Raw genomic sequence first — 13,511 nt, forward strand, 5'->3', positions numbered from 1 at the left:
CCGAGCATGCCTCGACATCAGTGCTAGTAAATAGAGGGTCATGACAAATCACCTTCCACCTTGCAAGGAGACGTCTGTAGGATGACAAAGCTACCCTTAGATATCGCCAGCGTCAGTGGAAGAGCAGTGCCAGAGAGCATAACCCACAGCTGTCCCAGTTAACAGATCTCAGTCTCAGTCTCAAATCAATATGCATCCGGTGAAAATTGTTTTTTCCACTTTTCTGTGTACTGCACAGAAGAGAAAAAAAAGAGCGTGATTTCCTCTCCTCAAGAGTGGTGCTCGCATCTCACCACAAGAAACCCAGACACTCAGTTCAGACGCGTTATGGCGTTGTGGCAGCTTCTCATGTGACAGCATCACCTTCAGATTAACAGGAACATACACTACATGAACCCCTACTCCCCCTAACACCCTCCCACCACCCCTTGCTGGCTTATACTGACAGCAATGTCGGCTAATAAAATATTAGCCTTTCCCAAAAGCCAGCACAAATCATTAGTGTGATCACATGTAGCAGCCTGCAGGTCTGTGTTTTCTGTGTGGGTGTGTGGGAGGGATTGCCCTTCCAACAAGATCTGATGTTGCCTTAATTATACAGTTCAGCAGTTGTAGACCTGAACATGCACATGCACAGTCACAGTCACAGCTGCGTCTTACATTCGCCACACCTGCTTACAGTCTCTTTCCATAGATTTTAGCCTGATATTCAAAGCTATGTGCTGATTTCTTAGTGCAACAGACGTCTGGTTTTTGATGCCTTTTTTTTTGCATTGCGCTGCTGCTTAACTTCTTTTTATTCCACAGTGAGTTTTAGTGGGCTTTATATGTGTGGTCTGCAAAAGGACACCGTACGCTTTTAATAATGTCCAGTCTTCTTCGTGTTTCTGTTCGTCCAAGCATTTACCGTTCATCCCATCTATTCACTTTGGAACAGGTTTAAATCCTCATAGCTTCCTTGTAACCTCATGATTCTTTTATATCTTGATTTCTCTCTGGTATCCACCCTAAGGTATCTCATAAAGTGATGTCTACTGCTGAGAGACTGAGTGTACTAAAAGACCGAGGGAGGCATTATAAGAAATCGGCTGGGAGAGAGACAGAGAGTATATCATATGGCTAATTTAAACAGTCTTTTTAAGATTGTGGCTGCACATTCAGTCTGAATCTTGCCTTAACATATTCCTTTACAAAGACCTTGTGAGTGTTTAAGAAATAATGAGACAACGCCTGGGTTGAGACTGTAGATAGGAGACTTTCATCTGAATGAAAATGAGGTGCACCATTTTATGGGTTTGCCTATTAATATCAGTAAGGGTATAATATGCTTTATATAGCTTTATTCAAAAGCAAGTTCCACGTAGGAGGTTTTTGGGACCAATTCTGACAGTTTTACACTTTATTTACTGCAGTTAGAGAACTCTATCTGAGCCCCTGTATGAGTCTGTGAAGCTAGGGGAGCCACTCTTCTGCTTCTTCTCTTATCATAACAGCTTTGACTAAGTGCATAGTCATCCTGACTTATTGACCATAACTGAAAGGCAGTCTGACACTAGCTCCAAATAGTTCCTGTTTACAGCGATGAGCTCAGTGTCCTGCTGCTTTGGTATCTCCTTATTATCAGTCTAAAAACTCAACTGGTGGAGAACTGATATTGATATTAAATGCGGGTTTGAGTATTGATACTGGTACTTTACGAACCCAGACACAAGCAGAGTGCATGAAACCAATCACAAGTAATGGATACACTCAAATTCAAAGACTTTGAGCACACTCCAAATGCAAAGCAGTTCATATTGTTTATCACCAGGGAGGGGCATTTATAGAATATCATTGCTACCGATACTGTTTTTGATTCTGATTATAGGTTAGCGCCTTCACCTTTTCTCTTATTGATTCCTGATTTGTTTCTTTGTGGAAATAAGAAGTCCTACACAGTTTTTCAGCATCAGCACAATTGTTACATTATCTCTGTGGCTGAACACATTATAGTAACCGAGTAAAAAAAAAGAAAGACTCAGTATGAGTTTGACATCATTGTTAGTCAATGCATAGCTGTCAGAAAAACAAGCCAGCATTGTTAAACGAATTGATAAGCTGGGAGGCAAAAGATGTAATTATTTGGAACCAGTTCTTCATTGCCACCCTTACTAATGACACTGTTATAAACAGAAAATGGATGTCTACCAGCGCTGCTACTTTATGGCGAAAAATCACAATCAGTTATTTTAGTCTATAATGAGATCGCGATTATTTAACACAATTACTCACAGATGGAAAAGAATAGCGACATTATCAAACTTTCAAAAAAGAAAAAACTTATTTTATTAATTAAACCGATTTTTTTTAATACGTTTTACTCGCGAAGCTGGCTAAAACCACATATCCAAGTCAAGTACCATCTTCTTTGTGTTTCCAGGCTGTTCTGCGGATGAAACTGAACTTGGATGCCACGTTGAATATTTTGGCAGCGCAGACACTGTGTCCAGTCTAGTCACAACTACACACTGGATGCGTTTTGCCATCAGAGTAACAATCGCCACAAAACACAATACAGCTGTAGCTCACAGCTTGCGTGCTGTCTTTGAGGTTGCTTTTTGAAGGAACCTCTGCGTGATTTTTTGGGAAAGACCATTTGATGTACTGAACCATGTTTCACATTTATGATGTGAGGCATTGCAGGATAAACTTAAAAGTTTCATCACTGCAACTACTACTTTTACATTTGTCCAGCAAGATTGGGAATATGTTGGCTCTAGAGTAAGCTTTCCCCTCATCTATGACTTGGCTGCTCATCATTTTTTTAGGGGCAGCCAAGCTTGTCTGATGTTAAAGTATGAAAAGTGGTGTAAATAATGAAATCAAGAAGTGCTGTGCCCTCTAACAAAGCTACGTAACGTTGTCAGAGATGCTGTAATACACGCTTTATAACATTGATTTGGATCCTATTGTCACAGCTTTTTTTGGTAGGTTTGACCAATTGAAAAAACTAATTGAAAATCATTCATTCTGTGTCTGACATCTTTTCTGGTTGTTAGTGGCAACAACTAATAATCACCTTTTCTTATTTTTATATATTTTTTTGCAGAAATTGCTTAAATGTGTGCCAACCCCTGCTTTGTTTCTCTTTAACCCCGATGATTCACTTAAACGCAGAAACACTCTTGTCTAATGTCCAGCAGCCATTGAATGACAGAATTAAATCTGCCCTGCTGGATAATTATGAAGCTGTAAGTGTTTCCTTCTGGGAAATAAACATAACCTTGTTACATTTTCTTTCTTTCCTTTTTCTTTTTGATGTGACGTACCCGGCGCTGATTGAAAAGCAAGTGCGATAGTTGTTGATGCTTTTCGACAAACAGATACTTAATGGCGGATTTACATTTTACTGATACACTGAACATGCAATTGGACATTCGCATCAAATAATGCCATTAATCATGTGCACATCTCATTCATCACCCTAACCCTTTCTACTCTGACCTTTAAATACTGCTAAATGGGAGGCACATTCATTCAGAAGCCTCAGCTACAGGTTCATTTCCAACAGAGAAAGCCTAAACCAGATACAAACATACACTACATCACAAGTATTTAAACTATCATCCTGTAAAAATAGCCCTGATTTGCCGTGGACATGGGCTCTCTGGGGAATCTTGTTGGGTGCACTTAGTTGCCAGTTGAGGTCTCTGTGGATCAGACTGTTCACACTTGGGACCTGGGAGTTATGAGAGCAGTGTAGTGTGACTAGATGGTCAGTATTTGTCTTTGAGTGGTTTTAATGTCCACTGTATAGACTCTGAAACTTTATCCAGCTAAAATTAAGCACTCATCAGTCTGATGACTACCCCTCTACCAACGGACCTAATTGGCACACCAGATGTCAGTGCGAGGACAATTTTTAATCCAAATGATAAAAGTAAATATAAATGAATGCCTGCTGTTTATTGTATAGCTGCAGTGGTTTTTATTGTTCAGTAAACCCTTTCAAAGCAATGTAATGGGTTGGTATATTGTATAGGCCAGTAATTAGATTTTTATTAGGACAATGAGTACTGTTAGTTAAAACATGGACTACATGAAACTTTGCTGGGAGGAAAGATGGAAATGCACAAAAACAGCAAGACTACTACGTTTTGGAAAAAAAAGCTTTGATTTGATGTTAAAGGGAGCTGATGTTATTCTGTATTTAAACTGAAAACTGACTTGAACATTAGATGCTGATCAAAAAAGCTCTCAGCCATGACTCTTATGCTGGATATTTAATAGTGGATTAAGTTGAATTACTATGTCTATGGCCATCACTGTGCAAACAGCACTTTCAGTCTTTGTGGATACCCTCCTGTGCTAAAGTATTGACAGGATTAGCATAACTAGTTTTGTCTCACCTGTCTCGCATTACATCGCCAGTCTGTCAATGCCCACTGCATGTGTTTTAGCAAGCACCTAAAGGATGTACTACAGATAAGAAATCACACTCATATCTGTTTAGTCAGTATTAGGGACCTACAAGTAACTAGCTAGATTAGCTTAGCCTGAAGCTTGGGAAAATATCAAAAACAGCTGGCCTGGCTCTGTCTGAGGGTAATGATAAAAGCTTGAGCATTTTTTGAGTACAAACTTCTCATGTGACATCATGCACACATTGCTTAATTTGTCAGACATATTGGATGTGATACAACCACCGGTTGCTAGGGCTAAATGTGTGCGCCCCAACTGGTTGGCAGGTGTTTCCTGGAGGTTTTTGGCTGTTGCTGGATGAAATCGTTTGCTTTGGGTGCTAGCACCTCTTACCCTATGGCAGCTGGGATAGGCTCCAGCCCTCCCACAACCCTGAATTGGATAAACAAAAGAGGATGGATGCATGGATGCTAGCAGACTGTCACAGTTGCGTGTAGTTTTTCATGTTTGTCTAAAAAATACTCACTAACTACTAGCCCAAGGGTGTTATAACTTCAAAAAGTGAGAGGCAAACCTGAGATGGAGAAGGGTCACCTTCAAAGCAAAAATTGTGTCTCAGTGCTGCAGACAACATGTTTCAGAAGGCGCAACTTTTACTTTGAAGGCAAAGCTTCTCCATTTCTGGTTTGTGTTGTACTTTTTAAAGTTTTACTACAACTTGAAGAGCTTACCAGCATTTGCAGATGAGTGCATCACTCCTATGACAATCAGAAGGAGGTTTTCAGGAACTAGTTGGGGAACAAACATTTGCCCCTAGAAACAGGCGTTTGCTACGGGGTGGACTGTAGACTCGTGTGACTGGAGCTTTATCAATCACTTTCACAGTGATTGCAGTCAACCTCCAGCAAAAAACCTAAAATCTAATGTTTGCCTTATGACCTGTGTTGGACAGATGGCCTGTGTAACCAGGGGCTTATTCGCTTTATTCTACATAGTCAGCGTGATTGTCACGTGTCCAAAAGTTGTCAGCACCTACATGTTTTTTGCTGTTGTCCGTTGCTGGGAAACCTTCAGCTACATTAGACAGGGATAAGATTTTTCACAGTAAAACAGAGGTATGCTAAATGTTTCTCTCTGCAGTTAACTTATATTACTCTTCTCATATGAAAGTGGTAAAAATTTTCCCATCTAATTCTTGGCAATTCAGGGAATAGTGTTTCCTGTAATACTAAAAAATTCCTCTGAGATTTTCATTGTCTTGCATTTAAATTTTTAATTAATGTGACATTGGGATATTGTCACATGGATGATTAAGGCTGAGTAGACAATCTAATCATCTTTCTGCTTATTCGCGATCTAAAGTTTCACATGGGGCTCCCCAGCACGAAAGACTGGCAACACACAAATGCTTTACTATCCACTTTGTGAAGCAGTCTATAGTGCTTTCGCCACAAAGCCACAAGTTGTTCTCAGTGGATTACCACTTACTGATGGATGAGAACATTTGAAGAAATCTTTTGAAAAAGTGTCCTCAAGTTTAAACTATGCTTTTGACTCTCATTAAGCCATGGTGCCTGAGGCTTTACATAAACCACAAGAGACTCCACTTAGTGCCTCTGTGTCTTAAATTGCAATTATTTTCTGAAAACACCTTGACATAGACTTAAATGTAGACTGCACAGTGGATCAACGGTAAGACGCATCAGCTACTAAAAAATGTTCATTTATCTGAGGGTTTCATGTCTGAATGCTTACCTTCGTAAAATCAGCAGCAGTGGCGGCAATCACGCCGAGTCACACCTGATAACATTAAGTATCCTTTACAACATAGCGCGTCTGAATGCATGGAGTCAAATCCATTATTGGATTGGCGCACACAACACTGTACTGTGTTTATTCAGAGTGAGAGAGTTTCATGCATTTGTGCACACAGCACAACAGCAGTACTTCATTAATTAGTTATGTGAGATTATCCCTGACATTGAGACAGGATTGATCAGGATCTCACTGCAAATTACATTATGTACTTCACTTCAGGCAGGTGAACTGTAGTTTATAAGCTACATTTGTATATGTACAAGTTTGTATGGATCTATTCCCATAACCACATACACAATGTGGCTCCTGTAGTGATCAAAACAACTATCGCATTACAGCTGCTAATCAAAGAAAAGTTAAAATAATTCATTATATGTTACTTAGTGTCAGATCTTGCTCATACTACATAATATTGTGTGAAACTGGTAACTGCTCTGTCAATGTTCCCTGAGGATTATTAACATAAAACTGACCCATATGAATCACCGAATGCCTACATTTTAAATATTCATGAAGCCAGCAATGTTACATATCCCATGTCTGAGAAGGAATGAGTGTAGCCTCAGAAGGACTGAAAGTGATGGTCCGCCATAGACTGTCAGCAACTGTGTGAATTTCAAGTTCACAGTCGATAGATGAAAAGTAAAGATTTTCCCGATGGGCTCACTGCAGTAAACACAGAGCTCCTGTAGAGAGTTGAACAAGGTTAGAGTTTTGTGGCAACTCAAGTGTTTGCCAATGAGTCACAATTGCTAACATGCTCTATTTTAATTCCTTTATTCTCCCCATTATCGCCACACTTCCCTCACTGTGGATCCAGGGCTGCTGCTTCGACTGTCTTTGAAGATGACGGCCATGACTAAACAAGGTCTAAGTTGTTATGACAGTGGAAATCCTCCGTTCCTATTTAACTGTTGGCACCAGTGCCTGAAGGCCAGGGTGTGCAAGAAAACCCAAAGTTTACAGTCCTGATACGCCACCTTTGTACCACCCCAAACAGAATGCTGAGGCGAGAACAGACCAGCTTTAAAGACCAGCACTTTACAGAAAGAGGCACTATAAAATAGGCAGCATTTGATTTACTCCTGGCCTCTGTTTTGAGTGGTCTGCTATCACATCATGAACCACAATACAATCTTTTAATGATATGTGCGCCTAATGCATCTCAGAGCTGAAGGACTCCAAAATGCACCCTTTATGAAGAAGCACTGCTGCTTATTTATATTCAGTAGCTGTTACAGCTATAAAAGCCCACTTAAGAAAAAGTCAAATGCAATGCATTTAAAATATATACTAATTTATTATAAAAGAAAAGGTCAGAAAAACAAAGTTAGGTTCCTTTGTTTTCCTAAGTCTATACCCGGAAACACCACGTTTCTCTTAATGATGTTCACTATTCTTCTTTCAGTACTTTCAATCACTCCAAAAGGCTGCTGTGGTTATTTTCTTAAAGTTTCTGCATGTTAACAAAAGAAAAAAACCAAAAAGCTCGTAACCCCGTGTAGTTACTTCCAGCAGAGAGTGTAATGAGTTTTTATTTCGGTGTTCTCGTTTATGCAATAGATGGCCTTGCATTCATGAGTAAAAAATAGCATGGACTGGGTGTTTGCAAATGTGTGCTTATAAGAATAAGCGTGTTAACTGGACTCAAAGACTTTATTTGTCACAGACACAGTGGATATGTGTGCTTCAGTGCAGTCTGATATAGTGATCATAAAGCCATTTCCAGCAAGCGAACCTGAAAAGGATTTTTAAAACGTATGACTTTAAAAAGTGTAAAATGTACATAAAGTGTGTAAAACTCAGTCTTGACCTTGCAAAGGGTAATTGAGAGAATAGCTGAGAAGCTTCTTGAGTTTTTTCAGAGCTAAAGCCTTTCCTATCCCTAGACGAATAGAAATATTTCCAGGCTCTCAGTAAACAATAGTCTCTTTGTTAAACTGGTTATAATTCTAGCTTAGGACACAGATCTAATGTACACCTTGTTTTGTGTTCTCTTTACCTCTCTGTCAGGCCACCTCCATCAGACTCAGGACCTAAAGCAGGCGGCCAGATCGGTCATGGGACAGGTGACAGGTTGGCTTCCCATGACACCCCACAGCATGCTGCGCCTCATGGAGAGCAAGGCCAGGGCCATGTGGCCAGGAAGAGTCTGCAGGTGGACGTCGGTAGTAGCAGAACTGGGAGGTCCCCTTCTGCGTCCCCAGACCGAGGCAGTGTCCCCACCTCCCCTTACTCTGTGCCTCAAATAGCACCCATGCCCAGCAGCAAACTGTGCCCCGTCTGCAAAACCACCGACTTGATGGGCACTGGGGATGACAAGCCGAACATCAACACCTGCACGCAGTGCCGCTCCATGGTGTGCAACCAGTGTGGCTTCAACCCAAACCCTCACCTAACAGAGGTAGGTGGTCTGCTTCACCAAGATGTTTTTATTTTCAAGGATTGTTCTCTTTTATCTTTCATTACAGCAGACCAGTGCCACATAGTAAAGGTGAATTCATCTGATTCCCGGTTACTGTCAGTGAGGGAGTTACAAACGTAGTGAGCATCTGCCATGGTGCATTCGCACGGAAACAAAAACATCTCAAATACTGCTAAAAAGGTTAAAAAAATGCAACCGTGTAATCGACTGCACAAACATATTTGGAATGAATTCAGGCATACAGCATTGCAGACTGCCTCAGAGCTAAAGAGAATAAAAGGAAGAGGGCTACTCTCTAATGTTGACAAACTGAGCACAAGATTTTCCTTGTAATTTTGATCTGCTTTAAAATAGGACCAAGTCTAAACACCATCAGGTTTTGTTTGTTGTCACATGATTGTATTATTTTCATCATCAGTCAAATATGTGTACTGCACGTCTAAACTCCTGTCAGTATAAACTTACCTGGGACGTTAGGAGGTACACCTTGCTAGTACCACGTTGGATCCTCTTTTGCCTTCAGGCCTGTTTTAACACTTTATAGCATAGATTCAACAAGATGATGGAAACATCCCTCACAGATTTTGGTCCACATGATAGCATCACACAGGTGCTGCAGATTTGAGTACAGTGAAATCATTTTCATGTTCATGAAAGCAGTTTGAGATGAGTTGAGCTTTGTGGCATGAAGTGTTCAAGGTTCAACATGTTGTGGGTTCAGAGATGATCTACTGCAATTGGTTGTAATGAGTTGTTGTTTGAATTAGTGTTTCCTTCCTTCCATCCTCCTCTGACCTATGGCATCAACCAGCCACCTTTGCTTTTTTGGACCATTTTCTGTAAACCCTAGAGATGGTTGTTTGACAGGAGATCACCAGTTTCCAAAACACTCACATACAAGACCAGCCCATCCATCAGACAACAACAGTTTCAACTTCAGCAGGTCGTCTTGACTACATGCCTAAACATGATTGGTCGCTGCCATGTGATTGACTCTTTATGATGAACAGGTGTACCTAACAAAGTGGCTGGTGAGTGTACAAACTGACTCACTTGTTGCTGTAGTGGAGGTCAGTCATTGGTGTCCTTTGCTCCTACGGGTTATCAGTAATTGAACTCAGTACCTGCTCACTTTCCAACAGCTCTTTCACCAGCTGTCGCCATGGTCTCTGGCTGCTGCACTGCCAGTCTTTTCCTCTACACCCTTTGTAACGTCATAGTGGTGTATGCATTTTTTTTTGAAGTGGGTGATTCAGGTGCTACAATTTGGTTTAATTTGTCTTTTGAATGTTATTTCTCATTGACATTTATGAGTAATGCTGTTGATGACAATTGTTATCAAGTTGGCTCTGACTGACTCATGGGTTGAATTGCACCAAATGAATGGGAGTCAAGATGTGAATTAGATGCATGTTGTTTGAGAGCTGTGAACTTCTGCTCCAGCCATGATTTCTCTTGATAGGTGGAGTATTTAATAGTTTGGTTGGCTTATAATCTTTCATCTGCAAAGACCTGGTTGCATGCGCTTTTCCAAGGTGCATAGTAATATATTACTCACCCCCTACTAGCCATAATAAATCAGAGGCTCTTACCTCTAGAGCCAACTCTGTTGTTTATTCAGCTAATCTATCTTTACATAACACTTATGTGAAGTATATTGTGCCTGTATATTATACATCCATCCTTTCTGACAAGCACATCCTAATCATGCCCAGAGCCTCTTCTGAAAAATCTGAACAGATTCTTATATCATCCCAAAAAAGGAGCACAACACATTACCCCATCATTCGCAATCATTCATATGCGTCTAAACACTCATCGCTGTTAACAGGTAGCTAAGAAAGCCTATTGCCTTCATCTGAAAATAAATCACTTGCCTAATTTGAATTAGGCCATGCTTCACTGTAACTGTGAGTCAAGTGTGGCTGTGTCATCTGTCACAAAGTTTCAAATCAACTTCACTGAGTCATGTTGCAAATTGAAGCCAAGAAGCAATGTCAGTTACGCTGGCCTACAGGCTATCAGAGCGACCGTAGGCTGAGTAAATATTAGGATGCAGAATATAATGTTTAGGTTTTTTGAACGATAAATGCGTGCATGTAAATGTACTGCCCAATGGGTGTGTGTAAGCTTGATGACATGTATGCATCGGGTGCATAAGAGAGGAGACTGCAAACGTTGGAAGAAGAAAGCAGTGGGAAATGGAAAGATGAGAAAGAAAAAAGCATGGACCAAAGTGGAAACAGACAGTAAAGAATAGATCATGGCAGGGAGTGAAGGAGAGCATGGCAGTAAAGAGAACAGCGGAGGTGGGTGCTTTTCAGCTCAGGCTTGGTGTGCTTGTCAGATCCTGACAGAGAGAGAAAGAAACAGGGAGGGAAAATGTCCAGCCTCTGGAGACCTGAAGATTTACCCCCTTAACCTACTTAGGATGGATTTGGCTTCAGCCTCACTACAGCATATCTAAAACAGCCTTATCACTCATCAGGGAAACTGATGACAACCAAGGTGATGATAATGCAGAAGATGACGATGACAGGAATTACGATTACAGTGATGGGAACTGGCCCAGAGAAAGGATAGCCATAGCAAGGCTGTGTCAAAATCCACACAGGGATTCTCTTGATTCTTAATAGTAAAATATTTGTATATAAACATATATCCTGTCCTGTATAATAACAAGGTTTTGGGATTTTCTGAGATTATAATCTTGTTTTCATTTGAACATTTGGTGTTTTGTGTGAAAAATTACCTGAAGAATTTTCTCATTCGTTGTAGTTTCAGGATTAGACCTGTGATGACAACACACTATTAGGACCATTTCTTGTGCAAGAGATGTGTGTCTGCAAATAGTTTACAGAGACCCACTGAAGTCCCCCAGATTATCAGGATAATATGAGCAAAAATCTGTCATTGAAGAGGATTTCCCATTAAATCACAGAAAGATGGCAGTGCCGATTAAAGTCCTGATAGCTGTGGATGATTTCATGTTTGGATTTTTGAGCACAGACTCAAATAGCGGGGCTAGCCTGGATTTTCTTTTAAGAAGCCACATTATCTTGTAAAGAGAAGCTCTCTTCACTCTTTGAGGGGTGAAGATAATTGTTGCAATGCACGTCAGAGCTGTGTTAAACTACCTCTTGATGGTAATGCAATTTGGATGTAAACAGCAAGCGACAAATGGATCTCACAGACCGCATCTGTTACGTGGCTGTCAGTCAAGCTGAGAAGACAAGTTTTATTTAGACATGATAGCTACGAATTCAGACATGCCAGCTATCGTGCACGTGAACTAAGACTTACATGTGACGTGACGCAGGTAGCACCGAAATGAGAAAACGAGAAAGCCAGAAAGGCAAGAAATGAGACGGTCTAAAGGCAGGCTTAGAACAACAAAGAACAAGAGCAGTGAGAGCGATACTGAGAATACCACAGACATTCTCCCCTGACAGTGTTCTCCCACCACCATACAGGGGAACATCTGCTTCATAATTGGTCCAATTTCTATTTATAGACCCTACCCTCCTTCTGTCTGCAACGGTGGCCCGGTCCTGAGAAGCCACAGCTGAAAGAAGGAGGGAGAGGGAGAGAGAGACAGAGCTGGTTGAAAAAGCTGTGCCGTAGCAGGAGGAGACAGAACGGGAGGAGAAAAAAAAGCATCATCATAAATTAACCATAATAGCCAGAGTGTTCGTACTGACACTATCTATCTCTGCATAAATTCAGCGTAGGGAGAAAAAAATACCCCAACAACAACAAAATGGAGAAACAAATCAGAAAACAATGCTAAGATGCTTTTGAAAACGAAATTTTTTCTTCATACAGTTTGGTGATGAAGACACACCCCTGACATGGAGCTGAAACATTCTTCAAACAAGTCATGAAACAATGACTCTTTAAAGTCTTTGTTTCAGAAATGCCTTGGAGGTTCTTCTCTTTCTTTCTTTTTTTATCAACAATCCCACAAGCTGAAAGAGCAGTTTTAACAAATGCTCCCACACAGAAGCACTCTATCTCCTCATTCGAGTTTAAAATATAGCAGGTAGGTGGCCACAGTTTACAGTTGCAGTAGATAGATTTAGCAACCAAACCAAAAGCAGTAATATCGATTTGGACTCTACAATAAAATGTTTCCAATCAAGATCAGACAAAAAGCTTCAGTAATCAGATGAAACAGGCAGACGTTCAGTATAAAAAGAAAGAGAGAAACCCACTGTACATCTGTTAGGCACCAAACAGCAGACTGGCCTCGTAGACACTGTGTACTGAAAACCACAGATTAGATTACCGCGCTATTGTCATTGTTAGTTAGTGAAGGCCCACTTTCTAGCTTCAAACGGAGAATTTTTGCCATCTTGGTTTTGAAATTGGACACAATGAGTGAGGCACAGGGCTGACTAAAAAACTGAGGCTCACTACATACTCTTTGGATAGTCATATGTCTGACAAACGAAAAAAACAAAAACATCCCTCTAAAAGGCATAAATTCAATTACCCTTGAAACTAGAAACTGAGACCACAAACTGATCAGGAAAGCATATACTGGGTGCACAGCTGGACGTCTTTTGTACACAAGCTTACAGTTAAACACTACATTTCTCAGTCAGACATGGGACTGTTTAAATCGACTTTAATGCTCTAAAGTTCTAATCCCAAGGCTGAAAATCAATTTTCTCAAGCGACACCAACCGGGGAGAGCAAGCTGTCCATAGTGTCATAAGTAAACATTCTGTAATTTTCAAGCATGCTCGAAGGCAGCTTTGTGGGTTGTGAGTGTTTCAGGTATGGTATTGATCCCAGTTTGACCTTAAACTTGTGATTACTTCTAAACTTTTAGAAAGTGCGCTGTGTTCTTCAAACTGAGGGC

The 13,511-nt window shown here is 40.6% G+C and overlaps 1 protein-coding gene across 1 annotated transcript in view; it reads left to right on the forward strand.

The window, feature by feature from the left end:
• The window catches only part of bsnb (bassoon (presynaptic cytomatrix protein) b), a 75,070-nt gene that overhangs the window by 878 nt on the left and 60,681 nt on the right, over positions 1–13,511 (forward strand). The window contains exon 2 of the mRNA XM_005724723.1: positions 8,233–8,623. Coding sequence (XP_005724780.1) covers positions 8,233–8,623 — 391 coding nt within the window. The remainder of the gene's footprint in view (positions 1–8,232; positions 8,624–13,511) is intronic.

This window comes from Pundamilia nyererei, unplaced genomic scaffold, assembly GCF_000239375.1.
Source record: "Pundamilia nyererei isolate P.nyererei 1_Seehausen unplaced genomic scaffold, PunNye1.0 scaffold00012, whole genome shotgun sequence".
NCBI lineage: Eukaryota > Metazoa > Chordata > Actinopteri > Cichliformes > Cichlidae > Pundamilia > Pundamilia nyererei.